This window comes from Grampus griseus (genome assembly GCF_964374135.1).
Source record: "Grampus griseus genome assembly, chromosome: 1".
Classification (NCBI taxonomy): domain Eukaryota; kingdom Metazoa; phylum Chordata; class Mammalia; order Artiodactyla; family Delphinidae; genus Grampus; species Grampus griseus.
Window position 1 is genome coordinate 137,493,893 of NC_139017.1, and position 23,763 is coordinate 137,517,655.

Below are 23,763 nucleotides of genomic sequence, written 5' to 3' on the forward strand. Positions count from 1 at the left end.
TCATGTCTCCCCATTAATCTATGATCTCAAGGACCGTGTCTCTATAACCTAAGACCCAATTCAGTTTGCTGTATGGAGTTAAAGGTGGATACACAGAAAAGTGTCTATATGAAATAAATGAAACTTAAGCTTCAGGGACCCTCACTTACCGGAGCACCTCCTGAATCCCTGGTTAATGAGTGTCCTCAATTCAAAAAGCAGAGATTATTCACTGCATGAGAAAATTCGAAATGCTTTGAAGACTTACAGCTCATAATTGAAAGAAACTTAATAGAGATTTTTCCGAATTTGATAATGATCCGAAAAAATTTGCCATGACATTGACAATAGTTACTTATATACCAAAACGTTTCCAAACTATCAATGATAAAAAGCAAATGTTGATCAGCCATGTTGGAAGAAGGACTGAATTATCATTTTATTCTCTCTGCTTATAAAATGATATTATAAAATTGTTTTCACAGGAAGAAATGATAAAAGAGAATTGAGGCCCAAAAATATACGAAAAAAGTATGAGACAGGTGTATCCAGCAGTTTAATAAAAATTTTATTTTTCTAGATTTTGTGATATTTGTGGTACCTGTCATCTTAAAATGTATAATTTGTGATTTTTTCTCATTCTAAATAAGTAACCACAATGATGCTTCATAATTTTGTGGTCTTTTCCTTAAGAAGAGCATCCCGAATTGTATAAAACTTAGACTCTGGGAATTCCTTGGTGGTCTGGTGGTTAGGACTCCACGCATTCACTGCAGAGGGGGTGGGTTCGGCCCTGGTCGGGGAGTTAAGATCTTGAGAGCTCATGGCACAGCCAAAACAAACAAACAAGCTTAGACACCATAAAACCTGGGAATATCCTTGTTGATACAGGTTGCTTGTTAAAATAATAATCTGACTGTATTACTCTGAAATTTTTAATGTTTTTTCTGGCCCCCAAATGAAGTCCAGAATCATTACCGTGGCCTAGCTCCTGCCTGTCTCCTCCACTCTTCTCCTTGTTCCTTAAGCTCCAGCCACACAGGACTTCTTCCTGTGGGTCCTCCCAGGCCCAGAGTCTTCCTTCCAGGAGGCTATTTCCTCCATCTTGACCAAGTCTCACCCGGATGTCGTTGCCCGGATGATGCCTGTTCACTTTTCAGGTTTCCCAGGCAAACTGTCCCTTCTCCCCCAGATAAGATCTTGTTAAAATGAAGATTCTGATTCTGTAGGTAGGGGGTGGAGCTAAGATTCTGCATTTCTACCAAGTTCCCGGGTGAATCAGGCACTGCCAGTCCAAGGACCACATTTTGAATAAGAGGCACTGGACCTCATGAAGTCCCTTGCTTTACTACCCTATGTTCCTCTACTGTGCAACTTGTGTACTGTGTTCAAAAACATGATAATGAAAATTCACTGGAACTTTGCCCATCATAACAAAACTTTGAAAATAAATGTCCTTCAATAGAGGACTGATTGAATAAATTAAGCCACACACATATACCCCCGTACACACACATACAAACACACACTGGAATACAAGGAAACCATTAAAAATGCCTATAGCCGGGCTTCCCTGGTGGCGCAGTGGTTGAGAGTCTGCCTGCCGATGCAGGGGACACGGGTTCGTGCCCCGGTCCGGGAAGATCCCACATGCCGTGGAGCGGCTGGGCCCGTGAGCCATGGCCGCTGAGCCTGTGCGTCTGGAGCCTGTGCTCCGCAACGGGAGAGGCCACAACAGTGAGAGGCCCACGTAATGCAAAAAAAAAAAAAAAGCCTATAGCCTATGGTTCAGTTTTTATAAAGCAAACTGTAAAGCTCATGTTGAGTTGATCTTGTTTGGGAAATTATGTACATATATGTACATTGGCCCAGAGGTATGTCTAGGAGGATGTTCACGAATATGGGAACTTTAGTTGTCTCTGGATGATGAACCATTTGAGGTGATTTTTTACTTTCTTTTCTGGCTTTTTTTGTGTAGTTTGAATTGTTTAGAAGAATATACCCCACATTTCAAAAGGAATAAAGCTATTTTTACACAAAATATAATAAGTTATAGTATTATTAATCTGCTTTTTAAAAATATTGCTCCTTCTAAAACAGCCATGCCTTTAAAATAGCCACGACAAATTAGTAAGGGCTAATTTGCTAGACTGATTCATTAACGTCTTGGAAAGAAGACAACAGTGCCCTAAAGGCAAAGGATCAGAAAATGGACTCCGATGGCTTGTCCACTACTTACCCCAGTGATGTCCAGTTATCATTTCTTTGCCCCAGACCCAACGACCATAGACTCACTCTCTCAGTCAGTATAACAGAATGTTGTAGAGTGGGGAGCTTAAACAACAGACATTTTTTCTCACAGTTCTGGAGGCTGGAAGTCTGAGATCAGGGTGCCAACACGGTAGGGTGCTTGGTGAGGGCCTTCCTCTTGGTCCACAGGTGGCTGTCTTCTCACTGCACCCTCACATGGCAGAGAGAAAGAGCTCTGGTCCTATCACCTCCTTATAGGGGCACTAAGCGCACCATGATTAGCTCTTCCCTCATGACCTCATCTAACCCCAATTACCTCCCAAAGCCCTCATCTCCTAATACCATCACATTGGGGATTAGGGTTTCAACTTATGAATCCGAGGGGACACAAACATGCAGTCCACAGCACTCATCTTTTCTCCTATTCTGCCCCCAACCTATCACTTTACAGTTGGCCCTCCATGTGTGCAGTTCTGCATCCACAGATTCAACCCCCTGGGAATCAGGTGATACTGTAGTATGTATCTAGTGAAAGAAATCCACACATAAGTGGACTCGTGCAGTTCAAACCCATGTTGTTCAAGGGTCAACTGTATAGACATATATATATATATATATAAAATGTATACAACTCTTCATGTGCTTCCATAGTACCCTATAATTCCTTATCATAATCACTTAACACATTGATTCATAATTGCCTATTCATTTGTCCAGATCCCCCACAATGATCTGTCAGGACAATGATTGTGTCTAGTTCACTACTGTATCCCCAGTACCTTGCACGATTCCTGCACATCAATAATCACTGAAGAATGCAGACACGGTTAATTTCCATCTAAAATTGATTCCCCTTCTCCTTCAGGATGTTGCTGTATCTGATGGAGCCCCTGGAACCGTGGCCACTCTGGCCATTATCAGGGAAGCTGACCCGGGAAAGACAGAATAAGCAGAAGACAGGAAGAACCGGGTCTTTCAAGAAGTCATTGAGGGGCTTCCCTGGTGGCGCAGTGGTCAAGATCTGCCTGCCAATGCAGGGGACACGGGTTCGAGCCCTGGTCCAGGAAGATCCCACATGCCGTGGAGCAACTAAGCCCGTGCGCCACAACTACTGAGCCCGTGAGCCACAACTACTGAAGCCCACATGCCTAGAGCCTGTGCTCTGCAACAAGAGAAGCCACCACAATGAGAAGCCTACACACTGCAACGAAGAGTAGCCCCCGCTGGCCGCAACTAGAGAAAAGCCCTCGTGCAGCAATGAAGACCCAACGCAGCCAAAAATAAATCAAAAAAAAAAAAAAGTCATTGAGCTAATGACTTAACCAACTCTGGGTCAAACTACACTCAGACTTCTGGCTATATGAGAGAATAAACACCCTTATTGTTGCTGCTGTTTGAGTTATAAAGCATCACCAGTGAGAGGTTGAGGGAACAAATGAATGAATGACTCTGACCACGAGCATAAGAAAGCCAGCTCCCCTAGAATGGAGTTAAAGTCTTGTCCTGGAGACTTCAAAAACTGCTTACTGTTTTTAAGATACACAAGGTGATAAGACAACAAAGTCTTGATTATCTGGAAGTTAGCTTATTATGGTTTTCCAGATAAACTGGGCTTTTAGGCAAAAGCTGCACTTTGCAAGGGAAAAGAATCTCTTATTAGGGCTTCATTTAAAAACAAAGACTATTCTTAGAGATGTTTCAGAGTCAATACACATTCAGTCCAATCTCCTAAATGTTAGCACGTGTAGTCATAACTTGGAGACCTGTTAAAAAGCTGACTCCTGGGCCTCACCCTCAGTGGGATGTGGTGGGGTCCTGGAATCTGCATTTTAGCCAGCAATCGGATGTGGATGGTCTCAGACCACACTTCAAGAAGCCCTATTCTTTTTTTTTTAATAAATTTATTTATTTTATTTATTTATTTTTTGGCTGAGCTGGGTCTCTGTTGCTGCACGCGGGCTTTCTCTAGTTGTGGCGAGCGGGGGCTACTCTTCATCGCTGCGCATGGGCTTCTCATTGCGGCGGCTTCTCTTGTTGTGGAGCACGGGCTCTGGGCACGCGGGCTTGAGTAGCTGTGGCACACGGGCTCCGTAGTTGTGGCACACGGGCTCAGTAGTTGTGGCACGCGGGCTCAGTAGTTGTGGCACGTGGGCTCAGTAGTTGTGGCTCACGGGCCTAGTTGCTCCGCGGCATGTGGGATCTTCCCAGACCAGGGCTCGAACCCGTATCCCCTGCATTGGCAGGCGGATTCTAAACCACTGCACCACCAGGGAAGCCCAAGAAACCCTATTCTAAAGCTTGCACTTCGTATCTCTAGAACCTAACCACAAGATATGGTGTTTCACACAATAATCAAGGGAGCAGATTCAAGTGATGGAAAGATCCAGAAAATGGGAGCCATAGCTGGGCTTCTCTATTCACCAGAATAAGACGCTGATGAGGCAAGTCTCTCAAGCTCGCTCTGTCTGAATGACCCCATTTATTAAAAACAACGCAGATTAATAGTTCTCTGTAGTGCCACCCCTCAGACTGGTTGTGAAGACCAGATGATCTCAGTAGCTGTACTGTACAAATATAATAAAATGCTCTTTGTTAGGACTCTGGTGTTTACTGAGCTCCTTAATAAGTAAAATTATTTGTGTTCCTTAGGCTCTATTCATTAAGCAAGAAATGGGGACTCACATTTTAGAAAGATTGTTTCATGGTCAAACTGTAAAAGGGATTTTGCTTAATTTCCAGTTAACCTGAGTACTTGTTAACCAGAACATCCTATTCCTAAGTATTCTAACTAGGTTTTTATGTAAATAATATACATTTATTAACAGTAATTCATGAGTAGACTCCCTATCAAAGGGAGCTTCCTTGACTTGTGCAAAAATTAATGGGCCCAACAACCCACAGAATTGGAGAAAATATTTGCAAATCATGTATCTGATAAGGGATAATATCCAGAGTACACAGAGAACACCTAAAACTCAACAACAACAACAAAAAGCCCCAATTCAAAAATAGGCAAAGGATTTCAACAGACATTTCTCCAAAGAAGATAGAGCTATGGCCAAAAAGCACATGAAAAGACGTTCAACATCATTAATCAACAGGTAAATGCAAATCAAAACTACAGTGAGATACCACCTTACAACCATTAGGACGACTACTGTCAAAAAATCAAAATAGAAAGCAACAAGTACTGGTGCAGCCACTGTGGAGCAATATGGCAACTCAAAAATTAAACACAGAATTACCATACAATCCAGCAATTCTACTTCTGGGTATATGCCAAAAGAATTAAAAGGGTCTCCGAAAGATATTGGTACACCCATGTTTATAGCAGAATTATTCACGATAGCTAAAACATAGAAGCCACTCAAGGGTCCATGGATGGATAAGCAAAATGTGGTACATAAAATGGAATATTATTCAGACTTAAAAAGGAAAAGTAATCAATATCAAAATTATTAATGAGGTATTCTGCGTTCTCTTTTTTGCACTGTCTTTGAAATCCGGTGTGTGTTTTACACCTAAAGTATGTCTCAGTTTGGACTAGCCACATACCAGTAGCTAGAAGCTATTGTGTAAGAGAGTACAAGTCTAGACAATTCATTTTTGAAGCCTAATGCAAACAGCCTCTATTTTGACTTTTACGTTTACTTGAATATTTGAGCCTCTGTCTACATTCTTCCTTCATTCACTGGTCAGCAAACACTGGCGTGCCCACTATGCACCTAGCATTATGCTAGAAACTAGAAATACAGAAGTGGACATTTTATCCTAAAGCTCAGTCTGTGAGGGTGAGAGACACACAGAGATGATTATGAATAATGTAAAAGAATCATGACATAGACACCCTCTATTTTATGAGCACTTGAAAGGAGAAGGAAGTACCATCAATGTAGTTTTAGAGGTGTCCCTGAGTTGACTTCAAGGACCTGTAATGTTAGCTCTATGAAAAGGATGGGAAAGGGCATTCCAGAGGTGTCAGCTTGAGCAAAGGCCTGAAATGAGAGATAGTGGGACCCCAGGAACGTCCAAAGAGTGCCTGTTAGGGCAGAGACGAAAGAGAGGAAAGTGTGGAGGCAAGCAAGGCCACTGAAGGGCCTGGTAAGTCATGTTTGGCTTCTAAAATAAAAAAATCTACACTTCCTAAAATTTCATAAGAAGTAACTGTCTCTCTACAGGATTGCGGTGGAATGCAAATGGCACTGGATTTAAGCTTTTGCTGCTAACAGTCACGCTCCTCTGGACTGGCTGCTCCTTGTGGGCTGGGCCGTCTGCTTTGCTCACCACCCTGTCCCAGGGCCTGCAACGCTGCCTGGCAGAGCGGGAACTATAAGTTTACAGAGCCGGTACCTTCCTTCAGTCCTTTCCCCCAGTCCTCCCCTCCCCCTCAGTATAGCGGGAGAGGGGGAAGAGCGCCAACCCTAGCCTACGCTTCTTAAGTCCTCGGGAGTTCAGAGGCAGGCCTTCACCCTTCTAGGATGTTTCCTCATCTATAAAACGGGCTCACAACTACCCGCCGCTGGACTGTTGCGTAACTCAAATGAATTTACAGAAAGCGCCTCGAAAAATGAAAAGGTGCATCTCGTGGCCATGAGGGCATAGAGTGACACGACCTGTGGAGGTCGAGGCCAGGTTTCCACCCTCCCTGGCCAGTACGGACATCCTCGGCCAAGCTGCAGGGTGACGGACCCAAGGCGTGGGGCGCCCCGACCCGACCCCCCGGGAGGTAACCGAACGCATGACCGCTTAACGCGCCTCACGAGAAGGCGCCACCTAAGGAGAAGGGGAGGAGGTTGCAGCCGCGCCCCTCAGCGGCGGGGCGACTCGTCAGTCCCCAGGGCCGGGAAACCTGAATCCCGGAGCCGCAGAGCGCCGTAGACCCCACCAGCGCCAGGGTCCCCGGCCACCCCCTCCCAGCGTGTCTGAGAGGAGAAGAGGGTGGAGCGGCCTGACTCCCGCAGCCAATAAAAGCAGCAGGTTCCTGGTCCGATCCCCGGCGCGGCTCGCCATTGGTCACCACCCGGGTCTCGGCCCACCGAACCTTTGCGACCCGAGCCAATCGCGAGGCGGCGAGGTGTCCTGGGGCTCGCGGGGAGCGGGCCGCGGGCAGCAGCGAGCGCAGGCCGGCGAAGAGCGGGTGGCGGTGACCAGCGGCGCGAGCCGGCATCCCCTCCCCCGCGCGGTGAGCCGCCGGCTCCACCATGGAGCCCGCCGTGTCGCTGGCAGTGTGCGCTCTGCTCTTCCTGCTCTGGGTCCGCGTGAAGGGGCTGGAGTTCGTGCTCATCCACCAGCGCTGGGTGTTCGTGTGCCTCTTCCTCCTGCCGCTCTCGCTCATCTTCGACATCTACTACTATGTGCGCGCCTGGGTGGTGTTCAAGCTCAGCAGCGCGCCGCGGCTGCACGAGCAGCGCGTGCGGGACATCCAGAAGCAGGTGAGCGGAGCCGGGTGGGGCGGGAGCCAGGCGCGAAGTGGTGCGCGGCGCAGGGGAGCCAGGGCTTCACGGAGGAGGTGGCGTCTGAGCGGGATTTGAACTAAACAAAAATGTAACTGGGGGGAGGGGTGCTTCCGGAGAGGGAACGGAGTAAGCAAAAGAGTAGAACAGAGCATTGCTCCGACATTTATGGAGTGCCTACTATGTGCAGAGTACGTACGGGGATCTGCAGGGATGTAAAGAATCATAAGAGAGGGTAGGAGAGCCATGCTCAAGTAGCTCTCACCCGGCCCAATCGATTTCAGAGGAGAAGGGGGTCTTCAGGAAGGTTCACCTGGCGCTGGAGACTGGGAAGCAGGGGGAGTGATTGGGGGAAAGTGTGAGCATAGGAGAAGAGAGGCAGAAGGTTGGAAAGTCAGTTTGGAACTAGGTTGGGGAGGGCCCTTCAGTTTGGAGTTTACTCCTTAGCAAGAAGGAGCTTTCCGCCTTCTTGTAATAGAGGACTAAAGTGAGAAGGTAGCCCCACACCAGGGTGGGGAGCCTCACAGACCCTGCGCCAGGCGCTCACTCTTGACAAGGCAGTGCCCACCTCCCAGTAACTCTATACGTCCTCCCCTGTGTCAGCACCCACAGAACCCCTGCCCCTGCTGCCGCTCACAGCCGCGCCTCCTCCCTCATGGCCACAGCTGGCATGGGCATCAGGCCTGGGCATCAGGCCTGGGCAGTTTCTTGGCTCCCTCTGCCCCTCCTTATGTTCCTCTCTTACTGGCGTCAGGTTGCAAAGAGCTTCTGTTTCCTGCTGCCACCCTCGCCACAGGTGTAGCAGCCTCCATGTTCTGTTTGCTGCTGGCTGGGTTCTGCCTCCAACAGCATGAAGATGGATGCGGAGAGCCATCCCTGTGAGGGATAGACCTTGGGCCAGGTGGGAGCAGGCAACGTCTGGAAGCGCTTTACTCAGGCTGCCATGGGTTGCGCTGGTCACAGTCACAGCTCCAGAGCCCAGCCTACCCTCTGTCCCAAATGCACCCTGTTGCCTAGTTCTTTCTATGTGTTCAGATTTTTGATTTACCTGCTTGTCTGCCCCATCAGAGTGTGAGCTCCTTGAAGGCAGAGACTGCTATCTGACTCCCCTCTATCCCATGGGCCCTGGCCCAAAGCAGCACAGTGAGTGCTTAGGAACCTAAGCTAAACCAAAGGGCTCACTAGGGACAGGAAGATGAGGGACCTTGCCAGACTGGCCCGCTGCTGAGGACCTGCCCTGTGCCACACCCCATGCCATTGATGACCATTATTTCTCATCCTCACAGCAACACTTTTTTTTTGTTAACTTAGGTCTTTTTTTTTTTTAACTTTTGTTTGCTTTTTTTTTTTTTTTTTTTTTTTTGCGGTACGCGGGCCTCTCACTGTTGTGGCCTCTCCCGTTGCGGAGCACAGGCTCCAGACGCGCAGGCTCAGCGGCCATGGCTCACGGGCCCAGTCACTCGGCGGCATGTGGGATCTTCCCGAATCGGGGCACGAACCCGCGTCCCCTGCATCGGCAGGCGGACTCTCAACCACTGCGCCACCAGGGAAGCCCTGCATTTTTTTGTGTGTGGCATTTATTCCCAAGCCATAAGTTTTTTTGTTGTTGTTTTGTTTTGTTTAATTAATTAATGAATTTTTGGCTGCATTGGGTCTCCGTTGCCGCACGCAGGCTTTTCTCTAGTTGCGGTGTGCGGGGGCTCTCATTGTGGTGGCTTCTCCTGTTGTGGAGCACGGGCTCTAGGTGCGCGGGCTTCAGTTGTTGTGGCACATGGGCTCAGTAGTTGTGGTGTGTGGGCTCAGTAGTTGTGGCTCATGGGCTCTAAAGCGCAGGCTCAGTAGTTGTGGTGCATGGGCTTAGTTGCTCCGCAGCATGTGGGATCTTCCCGGACCAGGGCTCGAACCCATGTATCCTGCATTGGCAGGTGGATTTTTAACCACTGTGCCACCAGGGTAGTTCCGTAGGCCATAAGTTTTTATTTCTTCAGTTTCTTCTGGAATATATTTTTCTTCCGTGCAACCTCCTCTTCTGGTTTAGTAACAATCTGCTCTTTTTCGGTAAAGATCATCTCAGTGTGGCAGGGAGAGCTCATGTATGGGTTGATCTGACCATGAGCTCTGTTAAGTCCTGTGCCGCATCTTGGGGGCTTTATTCACTTGGATGTGCTCAATGACCAGAGAATCTGCATTTAAGCCCTTAAGTTCAGCATGACTGTCTGCATTTTTGAGCATGTGCTGTCAAAATTCAGCAGTCCTTTTGGGCCACTGACCCCGCGTCCAGCCCCACTGTTCGGCCTGGGCACACCTACTAACTCCACCGTTGTAACAACGGAATGGCACACGTTGCTTCTGTAAAGTGGTATCCGTCAGATACTTGGTGGCTTTTCGGTTATGCATACCCTTAACGGCCTGGACAGTTTCACCAGTGTTCTTAAAGTGAACACGAAGATTCGAACCTCTTGATTTGCATGATTTTGTGGGATTTTCTGGGTCAAGTGAATACCAAATCATTTTTAGAGGTCACCTCAGGCAGCTTACCAGAAAACGACCACCCTGGTAGGTCTTGTACCTGTTCTACAGGTGGGAGATATTGAGGTTCAAACTGTCAGTCATGTTCCCAAGATGATATAGCTAGTAAATGGGTCTGGAACTCAGATCAGCTTGATTTCAGAGCCTGAACTGTGACATTTCTCTCCCAGCCCATTTCATTCCACCCTGGAGGTCTGGTTCCGTTGACTCACACCTGGAATGTGATAATAGCTACCTGACCAGTTGCCTGTTCCCTGGGCCCTCCCCACCTCTCCTTGGCCTGCCCTTAGTCATAAGGGCAACACTCCACAGGATTGCCTCCCTGCCCGAAATCTTGGTTGGCTCGGGTCAGGATCCAACCCAACCAATGTTTCAGGCTTGATGGTCTCCACATTCACTTCATGCCCCACTGCCCCCCTTCCCATTCCAGGCTGCATGCAGCTCTCCCAATCCATCCTCCACACCTCTGATCTTGTATTAAGTCCTGGGACTGCAGAGTCAGGCAGGGGCAAGGTCTGCCTGGTCATCCCTTTACCCCCTGCTCACAGGAATCCCTTCCTCAGTAACACCCCTCTGCGCGAACACCTCTGCTTCACGTGGCACCCTGGCCTCTCCAGTCACAGAACAGTTCTTCCCCACGTTGAACTGTTTGCCTGACCAGCTTCAATCCAGCTTCTTCCAAGGACTCTTGGTTGCAAGTGATAGAAAACCAACTCCAACTGCCTTGAGCAAAAAGGGACTTCGTTGACCCAGGTCTTGAAAAGTCCAGGAGTAAAAGTGGCTCAGACATCACCGGATCCAGGATTCCTCTCCAGCTGCCATCCCTTGTCTCTGCTTTCCTCTGAGTTGACTTTACTCTCAGGGAGGCCGTCTCCCTGCGGAGGCCCCCTCCCTGCGGAGGCCCCCTCCCTGCGGAGGCCCCAGCAGTTTCTGGCTTACATCCAACCAGCCTAGCAAACCCAAGTGAAGTGAGAGGGCCTCTCCCAGCGTCGGTCTTAACTGGCTTCACTTGGATCACAGACCCATCCCTGAACCAGTCACTGTGGCCAGGGGGATAGAATCAGACCTCAGTCATGTGCCCACCTCCTGGGGCAGGAGGGGAATCAGCTTCACCTGGACCAAAGGAAGATGGGAGTGTTACAAGCAGATGAAGAGGACATGGGTGGTCGCAGGTCACAGCAACAGATATCCACCTCCCTGCCCTTGTCCATCAGCAGGAAGGGCATGCTTCCTCCCATGTTCCTGATGGGCTTGTCATTTCCTGGGCCATTTCTTCTCTGTACTTTGTGCTCTGGTCACTTACAGAAGGGTTTTGCAAAAGTTCTTCCTTCCATTGGCTTGGTTGGCCTCCCCTGCCTGTCCTCTCCCCCTGCTAGTGATGCATGAGTTAACATGCGCAAATGCTTGGAACAGGGCTTGGCACCTAATAAGCCTCAGTAAATGTTAGCTGTTACTCTGTTGACTATTAATTTAAGCCCATTTATCCTTCCAGGCCTAACGTTAGTTAGTTCTGATGGTGAATCTGGGCTCTGCCCTTCAGTGGTTGTGTGACCTTGGACAAGTTATTTTGCCTCTCATTTTCTTCGTCTGCAAAAGGAGGCAGGTCATCCCAACCACCTGGGGTTGTTGTGAGAATTAAGTGAGACAAGATACAGCAGTGCTTGGTACAATGATGGCAGCTAGTAAATAGTTATCATTTGTGCGGTTGTTATTACTACCATTACGAAACCTGTCCTGAACTTTGCAGTGAGAATAAACGTTTTCAAAGTGCTCTGATCCTGTTCTCTTGCTCTTTTTTCATTCTGCTTTGTGATGTGGCAGCACTTTGGCTTTTCTGTCGGCCTCACTAGCCGGGGAGAGTCCAGAGGATAGGGCCAGTGGGTGTTTCATCATTCCGCTCCTCCTGGTACCTGGAAGGATTCAGGGCCTCGGTAAATTCCCAGCTCCTTCTCCTGAAAGCAAGGCTGTGAGCTGCCCAGGGGATCTCTGGCAGGCCCAGCTCAGCCTCTTCTCATGTCTGCAGGTGCGGGAATGGAAGGAGCAGGGCAGCAAGACCTTCATGTGTACAGGGCGCCCTGGCTGGCTCACCGTCTCGCTGCGGGTTGGGAAGTACAAGAAGACACACAAAAACATCATGATCAACCTGATGGACATTCTGGAGGTGGACACCAAGAAACAGGTGAGAGTGGCATGGTTCCCTGGCTCTGGGAGTGGGTGGGGCACTGCCCCTGGTGCAGATGACTCACGGGGAGATGATTTTAGCCAAAGGCGTCTCAGAGTGGACGGGACCAAGGCCCTTGGTCATCACAGAAGGCTCTGGCCACCATTGCCATCCTCTAGAGCCTCACAGCTTTGGAAGAGAATGGTCATAGCCCCATCTCACAGGTGGGCAAAGTGAGAGCTCAGGGGGATTCTTTGATTATCTGCAGTTCTACAGGAAGACAGGGATGGGGAAATCATGGGCAAAAATGAGAGACAAAAATGAACCTATTTACCTCTTCCCAGTAAGGAAGCATGCTGGCAAAAATTGGGCTGTGGAGGTGGCTCAGAGGGTGGGCCTCATTCCAAGCTTTCTGGGGACCCACTTGTTAATAGCCTGAGATGTGTGCATACTCTTTGGCCTATCTCGTATTTCTACTTCTTGAAACCGGGCTCAAGGAAAAGGGAAATAAACTTAAATCAAAAACAACTCAGAGAGAGAGATTGTATCACGGCTTTGTTTTTAATCAAAGACAACACAATATCGAATAGTAGTGAGTTGTTAAATATGGTATATCCATGTCATGGCATTTTGTTGTGACACCTTGGCCAAGTTGCTTAATTTCCCTGTGCCTTTTTTCCCTTAACAGCTTTCTTGACATATACTTGACGTACAATAAACTGCACGTAAAATGTACAATTGGTAATAAATTTTGACATGTGTATGCACCTGTGAAACCATTACCACAATCAAGACAATGAACCATCACCCCAAAAGTTTCTTCATGCCACTTCGTAATCCCTCCCTCAGGCTCCTCCCTGCCTCTTTTCCCCACATCCCTAAGCAGATAATGACCTGCTTTTCATCACTATAGATGGGTTTGTGTTTAGAGTTTTATATAAATAGAATCATGCATTATGTACTCTCTTTCATTTTGTCTGGCTTCTTTCACTCAGCGTAATTATTCTGAGATTCATCCATGTTGAAGCATGTATCAGAAGTACATTCTGTTTTTATATATATTATGTATATATATTATATATATCAATCACAGTTTGTTTATTCTTTCACTTATTGATGGATGTTTGGGTTGTTTCCAGTTTGGGGCTGTTACAAGTAAAGTGGCAAGGAGCATTTGTATATAGTCATTGGGTGGACATATGCTCTTGTTTCTTTTGGGTAAATACTCGGCGGTGGAATAGCTGGGTCATATGGTAGGTGTATGGTTAACTTTTTAAAAACTGCCAAAGTATTTTCCGAGTAGCATTTACATTCCCGCAGGTATTCCAGTTGTTCCACGTCATCGTAAACTTGGTATGGTTAGTCTTAATTTTAGCCATTCAGTTGGTGTATAGTAGGTATCTCAGTGTGGTTTTAACTTGCATTTTCCTAATGACTAATGAATGATATTGGGCATCTTTTCATGTGCGTATTTGCCCTTTGTATATCTTTGGTGAAGTGCTTGTTCCAGTCTTTTGCTAAAAGTTTTTAATTGGGTTGTTTGTTTTCTTACTAGAAACAAGACCTTCATCATATATACAATTTGTAAATATTTTCTCCCAGGCTTTGGCTTGTCTTTTGAAAACCAGAAAATTTTAATTTTGATGAAGTCGGATTTAATAATTTCTTTTATAGCTTGTGCTTTTGACATTTTATTTAAGAAATCTTGCCCTACTCCATGTCACAAAGGTTTTCTCTTCTGTTTTCTTCCAGCAGTATTATATTTTTCAGGGTTTACATTTAGAACTATGATCCATTTTGAGTTAATTTTTGCATATGATGTGAGATATGGGTCCCCCCAAATTTTTTTTCCACGTGGATTTCCAATTGTCCCAGCCTGTTTTGTTGAAAACACAATCCTTTCTCCACTGAATTGCCTTTGCACCTTTGTTGAAATCAGTTGTCCATATACACAGGTCTGTTTCTGGACTCTGCTGTTCTATTGATCTGTTCGCCCATCTGTATGCCAAGAACACACTGTCTTGATTACTGTAGCTTTATAATAATAAGTCCAAAAGAATGAGTTGGGAAGTATTCCTTCCTTTTCACTTTTCTGAAGGAGTTTGTATAGAATTTGTATTATTTCTGTAATAATTAGTGGAATTAACCAGTGAAGCCATCTGGGCCTGGAGTTCTGTTTGTGAGCAAGTTTTTAACTGCAAGTTAATTTTTTTTAATAGATACAGGGCTCCTCAATTTATTTGTTTCTCCTCAGTGAACTTTGGCAGTTTGTGTTTCTAAAGGTATTTGTCCATTTCACTAAGTTGTATAATTGATTGACATAAAGTTATTCATAATATTCCCTTACTGTCCTGTGAACATTTGTAGAATCTGTAGTGATGTCATATCTTTCATTCCTGATTCTGGTCATTTTGTGTCTGCTTTCTTTTCTTCCTGAGCAGTCTGGCTAGAGGTTAATCAGTTTTACTGATCTCAGAGAACTAGCTTTTGGTTTCATTGATTGTTCTCTCTTTTTGTTTGTTTGTTTTCTATTTCATTGATTTCTGTTTGATTTTTGTTAATTTCTTTCTTTTGCTGACTTTGGGTTAAATTTTACTCTTCTTTGTCTAGTTTTTTAAGGTGACAGCAGAGGCCATTGACTTAGACCTTTCTTTTTTTTTTTAATATAGATGTTTAGTGCTATAAATTTCCACCTAAGCACGGTTTTAGAGCCATCCGCAAATCTGATATCTTACCTTTTCATTTTCATTCAGTTCAGACTACTTTCTGGTTTCCTTTTTGATACCTGCTTTGACCCAGAGGTCTTTTAGAAGTATGTTAGTTTCCAAATATTGGGGGTTTTCCAGAGATCTTTCTGTTACTGATTTCTAATTTAATTTAGTTGTTGTCAGAAAACATACTTTATATGATTAGAATGCTTTTCAACTTATTGAGACATACCTTATGGCCCAGAATATGGTCTACTTCGTAAGTGTTCCTTGTGCCTTTTTTAAAAAAAATGTGTATTCTGCTGTTTTGGGGTGATGTGTACTGTACGTGTCAATTAGGTCAAATTGGTTGATAGTGTTGTTCAAGTCTTCTATATTCTTATGAATTTTCTCTTTACTTATTCCATCAATTCTTGAAAGGGGGATATTGAAATCTGCCTGTGATTGTAGATTTGTTTATATCTCTTGCACATCTTTCAGTTTTTGCTTCATGTAATTTGAAGCTCTGTTATTAGGTATATAAATGTTTGGGATTTTTATGTCCTGTTGATTAATTGATCTCTTTTTTTTTAAAATAAATTTATTTATTTTTGGCTGCATTGGGTCTTCATTGCTGCGCGTGGGTTTTCTCTAGTTGCGGTGAGCAGGGGCTACTCTGTTGCGGTGCGTGGGCTTCTCATTGTGGTGGCTTCTCTTGTTGCGGAGCATAGGTTCTAGGCTTGCGGGCTTCAGTAGTTGCGGCGTGCAAGCTCTAGAGCGCATGCTCAGTAGTTGTGGCACACAGGCTTAGTTGCTCCGCAGCATGTGGGATCTTCCTGGACCAGGGCTCGAACCCATGTCCCCTGCATTGGCAGGCGGATTCTTAACCACTGTGCCACCAGGGAAGCCCAATTGATCTCTTTATCATTGTGAAATGACCTTTTTTAAAAATTTATTTTATTGAAGTATAGTTGACTTACAATGTTGTGTTAATTTCTGCTGTACAGCAAAGTGATTCAGTTATACATATATATATTCTTTTTCATATTCTTTTCCATTATGGTTTATCACAGGATACTGACTATAGTTCCCTGTGCTATACAGTAGGACTTGTTGTTTATCATCCTATGTATAATAGTTTGCATCTGCTAATCCCAAACTTCCAATCTTTCCCTCCCCCACCCCACCTCCCCCTTGGCAACCACAAGTCTGTTCTTTATGTTTGTGAATCTGTTTGTTTCGTAGACATGTTCATTTGTGTCGTAGTTTAGATTCCACATATAAGTGATATCATATGGTATTTGTCTTTCTCTCTCTGACTTACTTCACTTAGTATGATAATCTCTAGGTCCATCCATGTTGCTGCAAATGGCATTATTTCATTCTTTTTTATGGCTGAGTAATATTCCAATGTATATATATACCACATCTTCTTTATCCATTCATCGTCAGTGGACATTTAGGTTGTTTCTATGTCTTGACTATTGTAAATAGTGCTGCTATGAACATAGGGGTGCATGTATCTGTGAAATGACCTTTTCTATTACTAGTTATATTCTTTGCCCAGAAATCTACTTTGTCTGATATTAATGAAGCCACTCCAGCATTTTTTGACTAAGTGGTGACATGGTGTATCTTTTTCCATCATTTTCCTTTTTTTTTGCGGTACGTGGGCCTCTCACTGTTGTGGCCTCTCCCGTTGCGGAGCACAGGCTCCGGACACGCAGGCTCAGAGGCCATGGCTCACGGGCCCAGCTGCTCCACGGCATGTGGGATCTTCCCGGACCGGGGCACAAACCCGTATCCCCTGCATTGGCAGGCAGACTCTCAACCACTGTGCCACCAGGGAAGCCCCATCATTTTCCTTTTAATCTATTTGTATCTTTATAGTTAAAGTGTTTCTTGTAGGCAGCATATAATTAGGTCTTGCTTTTTTATCCAATCTGACAATTTCTGCCTTTTAATTCAGATTTAAGACCGTTTACATTTAATGTTATTATTGACACGGTTTGGTTTAAATTTGTTGCCTTGCTCTTTGTTTTCTATTTGTCTCATTTGTTCTTTGTTCCTTTTTTCTTTTTTTCTGTCTGCTTTTGGATTACTGAATAATTTTTATGATTCTGTCTTAGCTCTTTTGTTGACTTACTAGCTATAAGCCTTTGTTTTGTTATTTTAGCAGTTGTTTTAGGATTTATGGTATACACTTTCCTTGTCACACTCTACCTTCAAGTGATGGTATCCCATTTCATGTACAGTATAAGAATCTTAGAATAATATGCTTCCATTTCTCTTCTTTCCACCTTTGTGCTGTTGCTACCCTCCTTTTACTTTTATATATGTTATAAACCCCACACTACTAGTTATCTTTTAAAGAAATTTAAATAATAAGAAAAATCTTATATACTTACCCATATAGTTACCATTTCTTCATTCCATTTTGTAAATTTGTATTTCCATCTGTTTCATTTTCCTTCTGCCTGAAGAACCTCCTTTGACATTTCTTATATGGTGATTTTGCTGGTGATGAATCTTTCAGCTGCTGTATGTCTGAAATAATTTATTTGTCTTCATTTCTTTTCCAACTTGTGTTGTGGTAAGATACACATAACAATTACCATCTTAACCACTTTTAAGTGTGCAGTTCAGTGGTATTAAATATATTCACCTTGTCATTCAGCCATCACCACCACCCATCCCCATGACTCTTTTCTTCTTGTAAAACTGAAACTCTATATCCATTAAACAATAACTCCCCATTCTCCCCTCCCCCCAGACCCTGGCAACCATATTCTACTATCTGTTTCTATGATGTTAACCACTCTAAGTAACTCATGTAAATGGAATCATACAGTATTTGTCTTTTTGTGACTGGCTTATTTGACTTAGCATAATGTCTTCAAGGTTCATCCATGTTGTAGCATATTGCAGAATTTTCTTCCTATTTAAGGCTGAATAAGATTCCGTTGTATGTACATACCACATTTTGCTTATCCACTCATTCATCCATGGACACTTGGGCTGCTTCTATATTTTAGCCATTGTGAATAATGCTGCTATGAACATGGGTGTACACATAGCATTTCAAGACACTGCTTTCAATTATTTTGGGTATATACCCAGAAGTGGAATTGCTGGATCACATGGTAGTTTTAATTTTTTGAGGAACAGCCATACTGTTTTGCATAGTGGCTGCACCATTTTAACATCCCCACCAACAGTGCACAAGGGTTTTAATTTTTCCAAATCCTCACCAACACTTGTTATTTTCTGGTTTTGTTTTGTTTTTAATAATAGCCATCCTAATGGGTATGAGGTTGCCTTCATTTTTTTTTTAAATTTTTTGTATTTTAATCATATAGAGATTTTACAACATCTTTTATTCTTTTATTATTATTATAATTTTTTATTTATTATTATTTTCTTTTGGGGTCCACGGACCTCTCACTGTTGTGGCCTCTCCCGTTGCAGAGCACAGGCTCCGGACGTGCAGGCTCAGCGGCCATGGCTCACGGGCCCAGCCGCTCTGTGGCATGTGGGATCTTCCCGGACCGGGGCACGAACCCGTGTCCCCTGCATCGGCAGGCGGACTCTCAACCTCTGTGCCACCAGGGAAGCCCTGCCTTCATTTTTGAAAGATATTTTCAGTGGTCATAGAACTCCAGGTTGACAGTTTTTTTCCTTCAGTACTTTAAAGATGCTCCAGTGTCTTTTTTTTTTTTAATAAATTTATTTATTTATTTTATTTTTGGCTGTGTCGAGTCTTTGTTGCTGCGTGCGGGCTTTCTCTAGTTGCGAGCAGGGGCTACTCTTCGTTGCAGTACGAGGGCTTCTCATTGTGGTGGCTTCTCTTGTTGCGGAGCACGGGCTCTAGGTGCGTGGGCTTCAGTAGTTGTGGTACACAGGCTCAGTAGTTGTGGCTTCTGGGCTCTAGAGCGCAGGCTCAGTAGTTGTGGTGCACGGGCTTAGTTGCTCTGTGGCATGTGGGATCTTCCCGGACCAGGGCGTGAACCTGTGTCCCCTGTGTTGCCAGGCAGATTCTCAACCACTGCACCACCAGGGAAGCCCTCCAGTGTCTTCTTGCTTGCGTTATTTCTAACAAGAAATCTCTCATCCTTATCTTTGTTCCTCTGTATGTAACTTATCTTTTTCCTCTGGCTGCTTTTAAGATTTTATCTTTATAACTAGTTTTGAGCAATTATTACAATGTGCTGTGGTATAGTTTTCTTCATAATTCTTGTGCTCGGGAGTCATATAATTTTTCATCAGATTTGAAATTTTGGGGGTCATTATTTCTTCAAATATTTTTCTTTCCCTTCCTCTCTCTCCTTTGAGGACTGCTGTTACACATATGTTGGGCCACTTGAGGTAGTTCCACAGCTCAGCTCACTGATATGCTGTTCATTAAAGGTTTTTTCCTCTGTGTGTTTCATCTTGGATAGTTTCTATTGCTGTGTATTTAAATTCATCACTCTTCTTCTGCAGTGTCTAATTTGCTGTCGGTTCCAACCAGTGTATTTTTCATCTCTAACATTGTGGTTTTCATTTCTAGAAGTTTGCTTTGGATCCTTTTACTGCCTTTTAAATGTCTGTACTTAACGTTCTGAACATAGGGAATACAGTATCAATAATTATTTTAATATCCTTGTTTGCTGATTTTAATATCTGTGTCAATTCTGGGTCTGTTTTATCAAAACACATTGATTGATTATTCTCCTCATTATGGGTTGAATCTTCCCGCCTCTTTGCATGCCTGGTGAACTTTGATTGGATCCCAGGCATCATGAAGTTTACCTTGTGTGGGGCGCTGGATATTTTTGTACCCCTGTAGACCTTAGTAGACCTGTAAGACCTTCATTCTAAGATAGAGCCGAGTTAGTGAGAAACAGTTTGATCCTGTTTGGTGTTGATTTTTCAGGTGGGGCTGGAGCAGCATGTAATCTAGGGGCAATCATTCCCCGCTGCTCAGGCAAGAATATTCTGAGTACTCTACCCAGTGCCCTGGGAGTCATGAAGTTTTCCAGTCTGGCTTGTGGGAACAGATACTATTTCCTGCCCTGTGTGAGCCCCTGGCACTGTTACCTGCCAGGCTCTTCCCCTGGCGTCAGCCTCTGGTAATTTCGTCCTGTGTACGTACCAATCAGTCCTCAGTTGAATACTCAACGGGCACTCTTCGCAGTACTTCAGAGTTATCTCTCTGCAGTTCTCTCCTCTCCAGTACTCTGTCCTGCAGACTCTGTTCACCTTGGTCTTCTAGGGCTCTCGACTCAGAGTGCACTGGGCTCTCCCTTCCTGCACCGCCTAACTCCAGGCAGTTAGCTGGGGCATTCATAGAGCTCACCCTGTTTGTTTCCTGTCAGCAATCATTAACTTCCCTGCCTGACGTTTACTGTGTTGAAAACTCCTGTTTCATATATTTTGTCCTTTTTTTCTCCAGGCAGCAGGTTAAACTGGTTCTTTTCGCTCCATCTTGACTGAAAGCAGAAGTCCTCCTGATGGCATATTCGTGTGTCCATTAAAAATCATGTTTTTTTTTTTAAGCGCAAACGTTTTTTGTTTATTTTTTTATTATGTGTAACATAGGCAAAATTATTTAAGTCAATAAATTTTTAAGGATTTCCTTCTACTGCCGGTCACCTCAGTTCCTCCAATATTTGGGTCATAATCTTCAAGATAGCCCTTTCAAAAAGAATTTTTGCTCAATACACAGTTGTCTTGTCAGTCAGTCCGCAATTCTTTTAGTTGGGCTTCTTTGATCTACAGTGGAATATGGACACACTACAAAATTCCCCACCTGTAATCTTTGGGATCCAATTTCCCCAAGCAGTTTACTTTAGGACCGTGTTTAGGGTCAGAGGGGATGAATCTTCGTGGTTCTGGATTTTACACACCCTAGAAAAAGAGAAGCATTAGTTCCTGTTGAAGATTATGTCAAATTGAACAGTTTGAGAAACTATAGGAATACTGTATCGGTAGAAATACCAGGTCTAACATGCACAAAGCCAAGAAAACCAATGATGTCAGATACTGAATTAATATTGCCCTGTCCTTTGAACAAAAATCATGTTTTCCAGGAGCATTTAATGACAAGGGATCATGTCACAGTATAGCATTAAATTTTTTTTAAAAAGTCTGTGTTATGTGTGTTTGCATTGGTGTGTGTGTGTGTGTGTGTTGTATTAAAACATAAAAATAGTAATATAGATATGCATGGGAAAAGACAAAAAGGAGATATACTCCAGTATTAACATTGATAACTTCAAAGAACTAGGATTAATGATTTTTGTCTTCTTCGTATATGCTGTTTCTTCCAAATAAATGAGTATTTCTTCTTCTAGAAGAAAAATAAACTAAGTATTAAATATAAAGGTATTTGAAAGAACAAGATTAAACACTATCTAACCCAGCACCAGAAACCCCATTCACTGTAACTAAAGGTGGTGGAATGCTCTGGAAAGAGGCTCTAAAGCCCATATAGGAATCCCCATGTTGATTGTTTGGGAAGGTCTGGGATAACACCTTCTGCAGACAGAAGCCCCCATTAGGCCTGGCAGCCTCCTTGTGACCCAGGGTCTCTCTTCTGTGTCAGCAGATTGTCCGCGTGGAGCCCTTGGTGACCATGGGTCAGGTGACTGCCCTGCTGACCTCCATTGGCTGGACTCTGCCTGTGCTGCCCGAGTTGGATGACCTCACAGTGGGTGAGAACTCAGACAGTCCTAGCGTCAGAGCTGAGGAACCTCGGCCCACCTTCCATCAGGTCCAGGAGTCACCACTGTCCCATCTGTGACAGATGTCACCCTGTCTGCTCGTCCAGCACCAAAGACAGGGCACTCACTGCCTGTCAGTCCATGTCTGAACAGCTTATGTTATCAGAATGCACTTTTCAATCGCTGTTTGGAACCTACTTCCCTGTGACTTGCATCCATTGCTCCCTTTCTGCCCCATGGAACACACAGAATAAGTCGTCTCTCCTTCTATAGGATTCAAGGTCCCAGAGCCTTTCTTCTCCAGGGGAAACACCTTCAGGTCCTTTAACTGTTCCCAAGGGACACGGCTTCCCCCACCCAACCAACCCTTCTTTCATCAGTGTCCCTGTTGAAATGAATGCACAGGTTTCTAGGTTGTGTCTGGCCAGAGATGATGGCGTGAGCGCCCTTGACGGGGTCTCCCACCCATCTTCCACCTCTAAGCAAGCCCTCATGCCCACATCTTAGGCCCTCCTTCTCTCTCCTGCCCTCTACATCCATAGAGATGGGAAATCTCCCCTAAGATCTGCCAGCCCTGTCATGCCTCCTTCATGCTCTGAGTTTCCCCAGCTCCAGCAAGGTGTCCTTTTCCCAGCTCTCCCCGACCCCCTTCCAGCTCTGCCTGGCTAATGCACATGTCTCTGCAGGGGGATTGATCATGGGCACAGGCATCGAGTCTTCATCCCACAAGTATGGCCTGTTCCAGCACATCTGCACTGCCTATGAGCTGGTCCTGGCCGATGGCAGCTTTGTGCGATGCACACCGGTGAGTTCAGAGATAGGGGATGCCCCCACCAGCCTGCTCTGGGCATTAAGGACCCCTGGGAGGTGGCTCCCCTGGGGGTGCTTCGTTTCAAATACACCTGTCCAGTCTGGGTCTGTATCCATAATAATAACAGAGATTTATGTAGCCCCTGATATGTGTTCAGATACTGTTGTAAATGCCTCATGTATATTAAGGCATTTAATTGTTAAACAACTTTATGAGGTGGGTACTATTATTAGACACATTTTACAGATAGTAAACTAAAGCACAGAGAGGTGAATAAACTTGCCCAAGATCACACAGCTAGTAAATCCCACACGGCTGGGATTCAAACCCAGCTTATCAGGCTCCCAAGTCAATGCCCTTAGCAATTCATGTCACCATACTGTCTTGAAGTCAGTCCCAAGCATCAACATTCTATGCCAGTGGTGAGGTGTAACCAACAGTAATAAGAGGGGCTGTTTTGGAGAAATAAAAGGCAATTCCACGGCCCAAAGTAGGATGCAAACAGTTACGGAGCAGGACAGATTGAAACTTTAAATAAACTCGGATCTCACTGAGCATATCTAAGGAGCCCCTGGGAGAGTGATCCTTTAGAAGTGAATGTTTCTGAGAGCCACCAGAGTTGTTGGCCTCACAGAGTCCAGGGCAGGACTCCAGGCTTGAGAGCTCTGGTCTGGACGAGATAGACCTCTTTCAGGATTCACACCAGTTCAGCTCGTTTCCCGAAACGCTCGCTGGGCCCTGCCTTCTAACCTGTTTATTATGAGCAGAGAAAGGAGACAGGCATTCATGAATTACTTCCCTTCTCTGAGGTCCCGTTTCCTAATCTGGCAAATGCGTTGTCAGGAGGAGAACGTAGATGCCGTATGTTAAGCTCCTAGCACAGAGCCGGGTGTGCGGCAGACACCTGCTTATTACTGCTATGAGCTGACAGTGTGATCAGGCGGTGGCCCAGATGGGCATCGGGTGGCCCATGTCTGCTGTTGCAGAGACTTCTGCCAGCCTGCTGCAGAGCTCCCCTGCTCCAGCATGGTCCTCACCCCACCACCTCGCTGCACCCACCACACCAGTGCCAAGGGCGTTCAGCGTGAGCAGAGACCACACAGGACTGTCCTCTCCATAAAGCCTGGACAAGGCTAGACTTCTTCACAAGGAGCTTTATTAGAATCAAAGAAGCTGCCTTAGAACAGCC

General features: G+C 45.1%; 1 protein-coding gene and 1 pseudogene across 2 annotated transcripts in view; one reads left to right on the forward strand and one right to left on the reverse strand.

Annotated features, from left to right (window-relative positions):
* The first annotated feature begins 7,360 nt into the window (after positions 1–7,360).
* DHCR24 (24-dehydrocholesterol reductase) overlaps positions 7,361–23,763 on the forward strand; it is a 35,227-nt gene continuing 18,824 nt past the window's right edge. Inside the window, exons 1-4 of the mRNA XM_082677020.1 lie at positions 7,361–7,661; positions 12,235–12,390; positions 21,649–21,754; positions 22,450–22,568. Of these exons, the coding sequence (XP_082533146.1) occupies positions 7,431–7,661; positions 12,235–12,390; positions 21,649–21,754; positions 22,450–22,568 (612 nt within the window). The 5' untranslated portion in view covers positions 7,361–7,430. The remainder of the gene's footprint in view (positions 7,662–12,234; positions 12,391–21,648; positions 21,755–22,449; positions 22,569–23,763) is intronic.
* Positions 9,659–10,193, reverse strand: LOC309829575 (large ribosomal subunit protein uL22-like; annotated as a pseudogene). Its single transcript has one exon. The product of its transcript is annotated as a large ribosomal subunit protein uL22-like (transcript).